Here is a 12,885-nt window from a genome sequence, read left to right on the forward strand (position 1 = left end):
TTGTTTTTAGCTAGAAATACTTGGTTTTCATCCCTGGGGCAGTGGTGCTGGTACGAGTGAGTGTCACCAAGGGTGCTGTCAAATCCCCTAAAGAGCCACAGCAAAGTGCTCCAGCGCCAGCTGTCACTAGTGCAACAGAGAGGCCCAGGATTAAGGTTACTGTAGGTCATGCTGAATGACCCAAAACAAATGGCAGGGTGAGACTTGCCCCACTGATGGACCCTGCTGATGCCAGCACTCTTTTTTTTTTTTTTTTTTTTTTTTTTTTTTTTTTTTTTTTTTTCGAGACAGGGTTTCTCTGTATAACCCTGGCTGTCCTGGAACTCACTTTGTAGACCAGGCTGGCCTCGAACTCAGAAATCCGCCTGCCTCTGCCTCCTGAGTGCTGGGATTAAAGGCGTGCGCCACCATGCCCGGCGCCAGCACTCTTAAAAGTTTGAACCCTTTGAGGGTCATGGGACCAACTGTTTTATCAGCTTGTTTTAGGCTATGGAGGGAATCAGAGGGCAGAGGGGACAGAAGGGACCAGCCACAAAGCTTTTTCAGAAGTTAAACAAGAGGCGGGGTTCTGTGCTAGGGTGAGAGTATTCGGGAGAACAGCAAGAGGTTAGTGACCCAGAGAGGGTTCACTGAGCAAGCGCCGTGAGGAGTGAGGGCTGGTAGGATTTGGTCAGTGAGGAGGAAAGCCAGGACTCTGGCTTGGTCTGTGACCGGAAGGATGCTGAATTTGGAAGTGCCCGTAGAGCAGGCCAGAGGATAATTCCCAGCAGCCAGCAGCTCTGTGTGTGTGAACGTCTGTCAGAGCCTTCTGTAGCCTGGGTCATCTAAACATACAGGGACTGCAGGGCAAGGCAGAGCCCTCCTCATCTCTGTGCTCTGATGGCAATTAAGAAAAGAAGCTGGAAACTAGAGGAGTCATTAAAGTTGAATGGCAGATAGAAGGGCATCCTAGGGCTCCCTAACACCCTCCTCCCACTCCCCCACTCCTGCTGCCTGGGCAGGCTATCAAAGGAGGAGATGATGAGCTATGGAAACACCCCATGAGGAGTCCTGCAGCATCAGAGCCTCCTTGCCAGTATGCCTGCGACAGCTTCTAAACAACTGCCAGCTCGAATTAACCTCTCTCTCTCTCTCTCTCTCTCTCTCTCTCTCTCTCTCTCTCTCTCTCTCTCTCTCGGCCGCGTCTCGCCTCAGTAGGTGACCAGGTGAAGGATGCTGGATACGGAGCCAGCCAGAAGGGGCCGTGATTTTTCTCTCCTGACCAAATCTGTTTCCCTGGATTCTGAGTCTGTTGTAAATTTTTATTTTATTTTTAAGTTACACTTATTTATTTGTCTATTTTGTCAACCTCAACCTCCATCGTCACCAGAAGCCTTGAAGTTAGACTTGGCATGGAGAATCATGGGCTCATCCAGTGCTGTGGTGGAGGGGTAGGGAGTTGGTTTTCTGAGGCTTGATGCTGAGAATAAATGTCACGCTGGGGCCCTCTGAGACCAGAGCACAGGGTAATTATCACCCCTCCACAACTAGATTGCAAGAGTCAGTACACAATTGATTTTTTTCCCGACTCCAGATATTTCACTGTTTAATTGGTAGTGACACAGATGGCTGACTCTCACCAGGGTGTCTGAGACCCAGCCTCTTGCAATCTAGTCCTCGGAACTTGCTGCCTTTCACATTCTCAGGTGGTGGCTGGCACAAGTCTTAATGTTCTTGCTTGCTTTTTCAGTTATGAAAAAAGTCAAAGTGGGGCTCCCAGGCATGACATGGGATGACTCTGAGGTGGACACTGGGGACAGTTTAGAAATGATAGAAGGCAATGAACTGTGGCCTCAGACAGCGCTGGCATGAGGAGGTGTCATGGTAGGGATGTGGAGGTCAAACGTTCTCCCTGTCCACCTTTACCTGGATCCTAGGGTTCAAACTCAGGTCATCAAGACTGCATCCACTCCTGCAGGACCATTCACCTCCTCCGCAAAGGCCACCCTACCCTTCCCATTCACACCTACACTGGGCTGTGTCAGCCCCACTGGAGGACCTGGGCATCTGCTTTGTTTGTTTGGTTGGCCTTATATGCAGAACTGACATATTCCATAGTTCACAGTACACTACTGTCATCAGTTCACCAAAGGCCCTCTCCCATTCCCCTTCCTCACTTCTTCCTCATTCCTCTCTCCTGTGCTGTGTAAGTCCTTGACATGTTTGTATCTAGAAAAATACACAGTGTCATAAGACTACTCTATATACGTAGTATCCGCTGTAGATTTCAGTACAACATTTTCAGTGTGTATGCTGAGTGCCTCTTGTAGGCTAGGCTGTTATGGAACTTACTTTGTGGTCAAAGATGACCTCGAACTCCTGATTCTCCTCTGTGTGCATCCTGAAGCTGGGATTACAGAGATGAGCCACCCTTCTTTTGAGGAGAAGCACCTGGAGAGATGGCTCAGCAGCTAAGAGTGCTTGCTGCTCTTGCAGAAGACTTGGGTTCTTCCTGTTCCCAGCACCCACATCAGGCGATTCACAAGCACCGGTAACTCCAGTTCCAGGAGATCCTGTGCTCTCTCTGGCTTCCTCCAGCACTTGCATGGATGTGGTGCATGTTTAGAGCCACACAGATACAAATAAAATAAGTCTTAGAAAAGACCTAAGATCTGAATGTGGAACTCATTCATTGCTTCAGTCAGCTAAGGAGCACCTACCCTGTGCCTCTTTCCTTACCTTGTCTCCCAGAGAAAGATATTGAAATTGATGCCAATTCTTTGATTCCCAAGGGAAGCTGCAGAGAGTGTCTGATTCCCTCTTCCTTTACAGACCCATGCTGAGATCCAAGAGGTTGCCCGGGTACTTGGCCTGGTGTGGTTCTATTGTCTCATAGCACACACACTTTAGTCTAGGCAGTTCTCCCACCTCACCTAGCTCATGTTTTACTATTCCTTAGAGCTCCACCATATCTGTAATTAATTCTTCTTTTCATTCTGCATTCTGTTTGTATCTCTTCTTTCTGTTAGTCTCTCTAGATATTTGTCTGACTTTAGTCCTTTCTAAGAATAGGTTTTTTTGATTCGATGTCTCTAAGATATCATGCATTGGTAAAATGTGGTCTTGGGTCAGACAGCCCTGCTTCTTGCTTTGCCGTGAGCCAGCTGTGTAGCTTTAGGGACATTCTTAGCTCCTGTGCATTTACTTTCCTCAGCTGTGAAATGGGAATTATAGTCCTTCCCAATAGAGCGCAAAGAATCAGATTTAAAAAGCTCTCCAAAGAGCATGAGAACTCGGGGAGTATTTTAGTGCGTGATCACCCCCATCCTCAGCCTGCATTCATCAGGGCTTTCCAGAGAATCAGAATCAGCAGTGTCTGCCTGCCTGCCTGCCTGTGTATGTGTGTGGCTATGTGGACAATGCCGATGATGACGATGCCACCTGGTTTCCTGCCTCCACCATCCAAGAGCTAGTACAGATATGCACCACCGCACCTTGCTACAGAGATTGCTTTTTAGACAAAAGTCTAAAACCTCTGGGTCAGCAAGAAGGCTAGAGAGCTAGGGGAAAGTTGTAGTCCAAGTTCAGAGGCATGAGGCTTGCCGAATTTCTTCCTGTTCAGGAGAAGTCAGTCTTGTCTATGAAGGCCTTGGACTGATTGGAGATGCCACACACACACACACACACGCAATAGAAGACAGTCTACTTATTTGAAGCCTAAAATATACCTTTATGGAAATATCCAGAATGGTATTACACTAAATATCTGGACTCTGTGGCCCAGCCAAGTTAGTGTAGAATTAAGGACCATGGTGTTCCGTAGTGTCTATGCTGGAGCTGTGCCTCTTGTCAGCAATTTTCATGTTGTCGGTTCCTCAAAGCAAGGAAGGCACATTCTCTCAGCTCAGCTGGGGTGCTCCTTGCCAGGAACCCAGCCAGGTTCCCTGCTTCGTCCTCACCCTGTGCCTTCCTAGTGCCCAGGACATCCTAGTCACTGTAATGCTTGTTTTATTCTTCCCTTTGCCTAGCTGGAAGCAGAGCTGCCTATCTCTCCCTGCATATCACATGTCATTTGTGTAACTCTTAAGGCCTTTATCTCTTTCACCTTATGCCTTAGTTACTTTGTATAAGAGGCTTATCATCCTGGTGACAACTGTAACTTATCTGTCTTTAGATCCTCATGTGCCTATGGGGGCCCAGTCATCATCCTGTGGACGTTAATGATTGGCAAAGGAAAGAGCTAGGGAGAGCAGTAAGTGATATTGTAGGAAGTGGGAGGATAGGGAGACCTCAAAGGCTGGACTCATGGCGAGCTGTAGTGTGACAATGCTGACGTGCGGTGACAGTGTTGTAGGTGATAGAAGCCCAGCATTGTTCCAAGTGTCAATGTGTGTATTGAGTCATCAACACACTGAGGTAGATACCATTATTAGCTCCATTTTCCTGCCAGAGTTGGCCCGGCTGAAGAGTCTGTATTTAGAACTACTGTTGACTGAGGACTTACTGTGTACTAGGATGTGTGGCATCTCACATGCCTTATCTCTAATTCTCATGGCAAATGTACAAGGTTCAGGGCATCTCCACTCTGCAGATAAGGAAGCAGGCTTACTGAGGAATAGTGTCTTGCCCAGGGTCGTATATAAGTAGAAATGGTGGGTCTACAGGTCTACAGTGTTAGGAGCCCACAAGAAAACCCTTAGGGCTGGGACAGGGGAAAGTTTGTGTAGAAAAATGGAAGCAGCTCAAGTTAGAAAACTAGGTCTTCCCTGGGGCAAAAAGTATACCTGCTTCTAAGGGGGACCAATCAAGGCTGCTTTTTGTATGTGTGGGTTCCTGAGCACTGTTCTTAATTTGATGATGGGTTGAGGGGGTGCTGAACATTAGAGGTCGGGGTGCCCGGCCAACTCTAGCTCTACCAGCGTCAGGACTGGAGATGTCCAGGACTTTGCACAGCTGCTGGGAGATAGTGTGCCTAGGCCTGCTGTTCATGCAGATCTGTGGCTGATGGGCCCCTTGCACCTCTCCATAGCATCTCCTCACATCTGCTCTTTCCAGACTCCCAGTCCTCTTCTGAATGGCTTTTGAAGAGTTCTGGAAATTTCCAGAGCAAGCTGGGGTTTATCCATAATGAAGTACCTGCAGCCGAACCTGCACCCTCGGGCCCTTCACCTGAATTCAGTATGTTCTAAACTGTGGGTAGACTTTTGGAGAATCTAGGAGTAGTGGTAGGTAGGGTTTTTGACTCCTGGCCATCAGTTGTCCCAAAGCAAGGTGGTCCTCTCTGGACAGGTGTGTCTCAGAACATGTATCAGTGACAGCACGTCTCAGCAGCACCTTCTCTGTCCAGGTCATTGCTGTGGTCATGGATCTTTTCACTGATGGGGATATATTCCAAGACATTGTGGATGCTGCCTGTAAACGCCGGGTTCCTGTATACATCATCCTGGATGAGGGTGGAGTGAAATACTTTTTGGAGATGTGTCAGGGCCTAGAGCTTGCAGACTTCCGCATTCGGGTGAGTTCACCACTGGAACAGGTTGTGGGTCCTCCTCCTGCCTCCTACTAAGCTCAGGGGCTCAGACTGAAGTTCAAGATCCCAATATTTTTCCTTCTATGTGAAGCCAAGCCTCAGGAGCGTGTAACTGCTTACTTGTATATCCTAAATGTTGTCCTAGTGCTGCTGAGGCTGAAGGAGGCAGCTGTGACCCAGCCTCAGGGCGGTCAGTCTGTAGAATCATTGACTTCACGGTCAGGTTCAACATAAGGCTGCAGCTCTTCAGGGGGGAGCTTTAAGCAAGAACTCTCTTGTACAAAGTAAAATATGTAAAGCTTAAGCAAGCAGAGAATTTTGGAAAGACTCAGGCAGCAGTAAGGGTCTGTGGACCTCTCCCAAAGCAAGGCCTTGGTACAGAGCCTCGAGATCTCCCAAAACAGGGCAATATGTCTTTCTCCTCTTCTCAACAGAACATCCGTGTCCGCTCTGTGACAGGAATTGGGTTCTACATGCCCATGGGGAAGATCAAGGGGACTCTCTCATCGAAGTTCCTGATGGTCGATGGGGACAAAGTAGCTACCGGCTCTTTCAGGTATGTTGGGCCAGCTCAGGGGAGGGCCCAGGGGACCTGTATTCATGGAAATTGTTCAGGAATATGCTAGCCTGGAGCTTCCATGGGTATGATTTTTAAGAGGCATTGTCTGTGTCCTGATCGCAAAAGCCTCCTGCCCAGTTCCTTTCCTAAGACTTTCTGTTGACAGATTAGTCATTCCAGACAGAGGATCAGCTCTTCCGAGGCATTAAACAATGCCAGCTCGTCACGGTCCTCTGGCAGCCCATTGTACTTTGAGAGTGGTTTTGGGGTGAGATAAGCAGGAAGTAGAGAGGACAAGATCTGGGAAAGGGTATAAGATCCTGTCTTAGTTACTTTTCTATTCCTGTGACCAAACACCATGACCAAGGCGACTGAAGAGAAAGCTTTAGTTTGGGGGGATCATGGATCCAGAGGGTTAGAGTTCATGATCATCATAGCAGAGAGCATGGCAGCAGGCAGGCAGGTGTGGCGCTGGAGCAGTAGCTGAGGGCTTACATCTTATCCACACGCACATGGCAAAGAAAGCTGATAAGGAATGACATGGGTTTCTGAAACTTCAAATCCCATCCACAGTGGCACACCTCCAACAAGAAGGCCATGGTCCTCATCCTTCCCCAAAGTTCTACCAAATGGGGACTAAGCGTTCAAACAGACGAGGCTATGGGGGCCATTTTCATTCACACTGCTATAGGGTTAGCACAGAGCGATGGCCCCAGAATTTGAATAGAAAGGCAAAGTACCAGGTGCATGAGAGCCTGTATCTGAGTCATCTATTTCCTCTGAAAAAGTCAAAGTCAGGGTGAGTCTTGAGTACATTGTAGCCATGAGTAAGTGATCTGAGTCCTCTCCTGCAGTTGAAGTAAGAGTTTTGCAGGCACTGTACACTCTAGGAAGGGTCAGCAGCAAGTTGGCGACGGTGCAGTTTAGTTCCCATGCACTGCATGCATCTGTACCAGGTATTTAGCTGGCTCTTTCATTTGAGCCTCAAAGTCTTGAGTTAAGAACTTGCTACCTTCCTGTGGCGTGTTCTACCTTCTTAGATCCTATAAGCCCCACTGTACAGGACAGGGTAGATGTGGCTCCGGGTCTGACTTCTCAAGCCCCAATGGAAAGGAAAGGAGAATCTGGCCTAGTGGAAGGAGAGTGGTCCAGTGTGAGGGCCAGGGGCACCTTTCTCCAGACATCAGGCAGTGTGCCCACGGGGCAGGCTGAGGCTGGCAGTGAAGGAGCTGCTGGTAGGACACTGGAGAAAGAGGTCTGGGCCCATCCATGTCTCTGCTTTTCTGTCCCCAGCTTTACCTGGAGCTCCTCCTATGTGGACCGGAATCTCCTCTTGCTCCTGACAGGACAGAACATGGAGCCCTTTGACGTAGAGTTTCGGGAATTGTATGCCATCTCGGAGGAAGTGAACTTGTACCAGCACCTGGGCCTGGCAGGCAGGATTGGCCTCAACTACTCCTCCACGGTAGCGCGAAAGCTTATCAACCCCAAGTACGCATTAGTGGCAGGCACCCGCCCTCCTCCAGGAGAGATGATGCGCTGGGCGGCCCGGCAGCAGCAGGAAGCTGGTGGCAACCTAGAGGGGCAGGAGGAGGGCAGTGGCGGTGGTGAGTCTGCCCGGCGTCTGGAGAGCTTTCTGAATGACCTGGTCACAGTAAAGCAGATATTGCCCACTGTGGAGTCCATTTCCCCAAGATTGCAGAGACCTACCAATGGCAGAGCGGTCTCTCATGCACACACAGATGCGAAGCACAGGTCCCGAGAGGCATTGCCCCAGAATGGCAAGGGAGAAACTGCCAATGGGGAGGCCACCCCAGCCAAGGAGGGCAAACGCTTCAGCAGTAGGCTCTTCAGCCGTCGAGTGAAGAGGCCTGCAGTGCCCAGCAGCATGGCCAGCTCCCCCTCCACTGAGACGTTTGCCGATGTGGAGTTTCCTCTGGGAAAGAGGCACAATGAGGGTTCCAGTGCCAACATATCAGGTGAGCTCCTGGCCGCACACATGGCCCTTATGGGCTGTCTGCCTCCCAGCCACAGGGTACAGTTTGCTGGCAGGAAGCAGGAAGGCCCTCCTGGGTATGAAGGGCCTCCCTCCAGTCCTGGTCTGTCTCATTGAACCTGGGGACCCTGGGCAAGTCTGCAGGTCGCAGTTTCAGATCCTGGTCTCTGAGGGAAGAGTGATGTGTAGTTTGCTTAGTGTTGAGCACAGCAGTGGGTCTGGACGGCCCTTGAGGACTCTTACCTCCATGTTTTCAGATCACCTTCACAGGAACGCAGTAAAAGAAGGAAACAGGACAAGCTTTTCTATTATAAATAAACAGAGTCTAGGGCTCTTTCTGGCCACCTTGTTCCTTGCTGTCATCAGGATCTAGCCAAACCAGACATACCCCACCTTTACCTGGTCTCACCGATGCCCTGACCCAGCCTCCCAGTGTCTGTGGTAATATGTAGAACTGTTTTCCCCCATGTCTATTTGAAAAGTGGATTTGCCCTCTGGGAGAGATTGCTGATGTGGTGACAACGTTTCTAACCATCAATCTGGGATCTCCTTGAAGCCCTGTCTTTTTTCTCTCTGGAGCAGTCTCCGTTATCATCTTTCAGGAGTCTGGTGATGACGCCAGACAGAGCAGGTCTGGGGTTGCTAGGATGTGACACAGGATGAGCACCAGGACACCCCTCCCTCTTCCCCTGCCTCTAGTGGGTCCGCGCTCTCTGAGCAGCAAGGCAGGCCAGATTCGGCATGGGCACGTTCCTTCCCTCACCCTCATGACCAGGGAGGCAAGATGCAGGTGGAAACTGGGGGAACGTGGGAAATGACTGTAAGCCTGACTCAAAGCCAGGCCTGGACCTCTTCCTGTCAAGGAGGAGTGCTTGGTCTCTCATTCCCATTCCCCCTGGGCTTCCCTAGCTCCCCAGCACCAGATGCTGATGTGCTGTGCCTCTTATTTGGAAGGAGGGTTGCCATGGTGAACACCTGGCAAGAAAGAGGAGGGGGTGAGGCCAACCACAAAGGGGCTGTTTCCCAACTCCTGACTGGGAGTGAGGTGGAAGCTCTCTCTTCCCTTGCCCCTCACCCTGAGGTGCTGTTTCCATAGAAACCCAAAGCCCATTGTCTTGTCCCTTCCTGCTGCCTCTCCTGTCAGATTCCCCAGCTTAGATGACTTGGGCAGTTAGCGTTTGCCACTGCCGCCTATCTCTGAGCATTTGTACATGGTGCTCTGGAGCCAACAAGCAGACCCCATTGTGCGCCTTTGGGAGCTCTGAGCAGAAGGGCTGGTGAGAGTGGCTGACACTCATAGGAAAGTCTGAAGTGTCCAGCTTCAACCTTGGGAAGAACATAGAGGTGGCACGCACACACACACAGACACACACACACACACACACGTACACGCACCCCGCCACTCTCATCAAGTCCCTGAAGTCCCAGCGCTCTAAAGACCTCTGGCCCCTGCTTCATTCTTGCTCAAAGGCAGAGTTGAGACAGAGTTTCTCCTCCCAAAGGCTCTTCCTAACCCTCCTCTGCCCCCCAACCCCAGGCTGAGGAACCTCCAGTTCCCTTCTTCAGGGTGGCAGCAGCTGAGCAGCTGACTACACACCTCACAACACAGCATGGCCCAGCCCTGGGGGAGCTGGAGCCGGGGTTGGATTGGAACCACTTCAGCTTCTTCCTCAGAGAAAGAATCCGTCCAGGGAGGGAATCCCCTTCCCACAGGGAGCATTCAAGCGACAACAGACAGTGGTGGCACAATCGCTGCCCTCCCCTCTCCCGGGCTGTCTCCTTTTCTGGAGGAGGAGGGGTAAGCTGGGCTTCTGAGGTCCCTTTGAGTTGATGCTGACTGTCCTATCTGTCTCTGCACCCTCTTGTCAGAGAACGTGGGTGGATGACAGGGTGGGCGAAAGAGGGAGAGATAGGAAAAGCCGAGAGCTGACAGCCTGTAAAATTGCTTGATAAGAAGTATATAGTTGTCAAACAGCATGCAAATTTTTGCAAACCCAGGTGTGGCCCTGGGGAGAATCTCACAGAATTTGGGGCTGAGGGGGCGGGGGGGGGGGTGCATAATGGAATCAGCCTGGCGGTTTGAAGACCCAGAGCCCCCTCTAGTGGCTGAAGCTGGTTGTCCTTTGCAGTTTTTCTTTTTCTCTAAGCCTTGCTCCTGCACTGCTATTAGCTGCTGCCTTCCTGGCCACTTGCCACCACCTGCACCTACACAGGCTCTCTGGGACAGAGATTTCATAGTCTCAGGAAGGCACAGCCAGGGGCATCCTTGTTTAGAAATTCTGTGAACAGAGTCTGAACTGCTGGGCTGGGCTCAGAAATCTGCAGTTAAAAAAAAAAAAAAAGAAACAGTATGAAACAGGATTAAGTCAAATAAATCCACCATTCTCTGGATGACATTCTCCATAGAGGTAAAAACTAAGGGACTGATAGCGTTCAGCAAATGTGGAATGCTGGTGATGCTGACTGATAAATAAGCTTTGGAAACCAAAGCTTTAATCGCAGCTATTGCCATGAGGATCCAGTTCATCTTTTAGCCAATCCCCACTGCAAGTATTTAACATTAAACAGTGAATTAAATCAGAAACAAGGCACGGAATGCCAGTATCAAAGAAATTCATGTAACAAAATGTGGATTCCAGTGTCTCCAACGCATGAATACTCTCGCTGTTGTTTGCTTAGACTATGCTGGCTCCGGGGCTTCAGTGGAAGAAGACCTTTTCCTGGTTAGACCACATAGTAACAGATACATTAGCAGCGCATGAAGCACTGAATGTAGATATCTGCATTTTGAATAGGAACCCTGGTTTCCCCCAGAGCTGTCCTACACATGGGGGTCTTCAGATCAACACCAATGCAGGAGACTTAGGCCAAGCTCTGTCCTTGGGAGTCGCTAGGTTTGAGGAGGGAACCCCTAGGGGATCAATTGGAAATGAAGACTGGTTTTCAAGTGTTAAAGAGATATAGTGTGAAATTCTGTCACGCAGAACTCAGGTGGTTTTCCCAAGTGTTTCCCTGATGGTGGTACCCATGAACAGGATTCTTGCACTCCGGTAGAGCCAATCCCTGTGTCCCCAGACAGGCTGTGAGGGAGAGGCAGCATAGTCTCTCTCCTAGATTCCTCAAAGCAGCTGCAGGACATCTTTGATGTCCTTCCTGGAGATCTGAGTCCTCATCAGGGTGGACTGGTGGGGAAGTACTTCCAGAGCTGAGGGTCTGTGACTGCATTCTTGGGAATATCACTCAAGTGCTGCTTCTAGGAGCATGGCTCAGACCCCAGCTGGCGTGTGGAACCTGTAGTCAGGTCTGTTTATTCTGGCCTCTGACCAGCAGAGAGGCCGAGGTAAGCTAACTCTGCCCCAGATGAGGTGGCTGTACTGTTCACACATGTATCATTTACTTCATTTTATGTGTATGAGTATCTCGTCTGCATGTATGTATGTGCACTGTATGCATGCCTGGTGCCTTTATGGTTCAAAAGGAGGCACTGTGTCCCCTGTAACTGGAGTTACAGGTGTTTGTGACCCGCCATGTGGTGCTGTGAACGGAGCTCAGGTCCTCTGAACGAGCAACAGTGTCTTTAGCTGCTGAATCGTTCCTCCAGCTCAGCTGTGCTGCCCTCCCAGTTCCTCTGAGGCTGCTTGGGCCCTGGCTACTCTCTCAGTAAGGTGTTAGGTAAGCGTGCTTCACTCAGCGCTGCTTGTATTGGTCTGAACTCCAAATATCTAGTCATTGCCTACTTGTTTCGAAGTGTTTGCTCTGTGGGGCACTGTTCTAAATTGAGCAGGGAGTGGAATGAACTAAAGCCCTTACTTGTGGTGCCATTGCCTTAGGGACAGTTGGAGGCAGGGAGTGTCGTCACTGCTATACAGGTGCCCAGGGTATGCATCACTGGTTAAGGAACACTGGAGCAGAGCCTAAGATGGACACATGGACATCAGAGGAAGAATGTTCCAGATAAAGAATGTGACGCCCTAAAAGTTATAAAAAGAGGGGACTTACTGTCACCGCAGTGCTGTGGTGACTTTCCGTGTTGCTGCCACTGCCCCTCTCCTGAGGCACCTTCCAGCTGGCTGTCATCCATGTGCCCCAGGCTGTGGTATTCCCAGTCCTCCTGCTCGCCAGCCAGCTTGCATGCCTTGTCCCCTCCCTGCTGCCCTTCATTCCTCTTCGCAGGCTGCAGGATGAAGATCCTCTTTTGGGTTGGTTTAGTTTTTTGGTTTGGTTGGTTGGTTTGAGACAGGGTATTGTCCTGGAACTCGCTCTGTAGACCAGGCTGGCCTTGAACTCGGAGATCCACCAGCGTCTGCTTGCCGAGTGCTGGGATTGAAGGTGTGCGCCACCACGCCTCAACAGTACTAATCCTCCTGTAGCTTGGCTTTCTCCCATAAGTCGTCTTTGGTCATTCACTACCCTGCCGACATACTTTATAAAAAGAAATAGTTTGGGTCGTTGGTGTCATTCTTCCACATTAATCTGCATGGGTCCGAGGCGCCTGCCCTTGGCAGTCTCCTAGTAAAATGAATGTGGAAGGAATGATGGGACACAGATGATTTTCCCTCAAGCCTGTTTCCTCTGTCAGAGTCATGGCAGTGAACCCTGAGGGATATCATCAGGCTGCCATCCAAACCCAGTAAACCAAAGGGTCAGGTCCTGCTAAAGACTAGCTTCTCAGCCGGGCAGTGGTGGCGCATGCCTTTAATCCCAGCACTTGGGAGGCAGAGACAGGCGGGTTTCTGAATTCGAGGACAGCCTGGTCTACAAAGTGAGTTCCAGGACAGCCAGGGCTATACAGAGAAACCCTGTCTCAGAAAACCAAAAAAA

At 50.2% G+C, this 12,885-nt stretch overlaps 1 protein-coding gene across 1 annotated transcript in view; it reads left to right on the forward strand.

Moving 5' to 3' along the window:
• Fam83f (family with sequence similarity 83 member F) overlaps positions 1 to 12,885 on the forward strand; it is a 29,044-nt gene that overhangs the window by 13,131 nt on the left and 3,028 nt on the right. Inside the window, exons 2-4 of the mRNA XM_021183322.2 lie at positions 5,327 to 5,494; positions 5,944 to 6,065; positions 7,362 to 8,047. Of these exons, the coding sequence (XP_021038981.1) occupies positions 5,327 to 5,494; positions 5,944 to 6,065; positions 7,362 to 8,047 (976 nt within the window). The remainder of the gene's footprint in view (positions 1 to 5,326; positions 5,495 to 5,943; positions 6,066 to 7,361; positions 8,048 to 12,885) is intronic.

Source organism: Mus caroli, chromosome 15, assembly GCF_900094665.2.
Source record: "Mus caroli chromosome 15, CAROLI_EIJ_v1.1, whole genome shotgun sequence".
Lineage (NCBI taxonomy): Eukaryota > Metazoa > Chordata > Mammalia > Rodentia > Muridae > Mus > Mus caroli.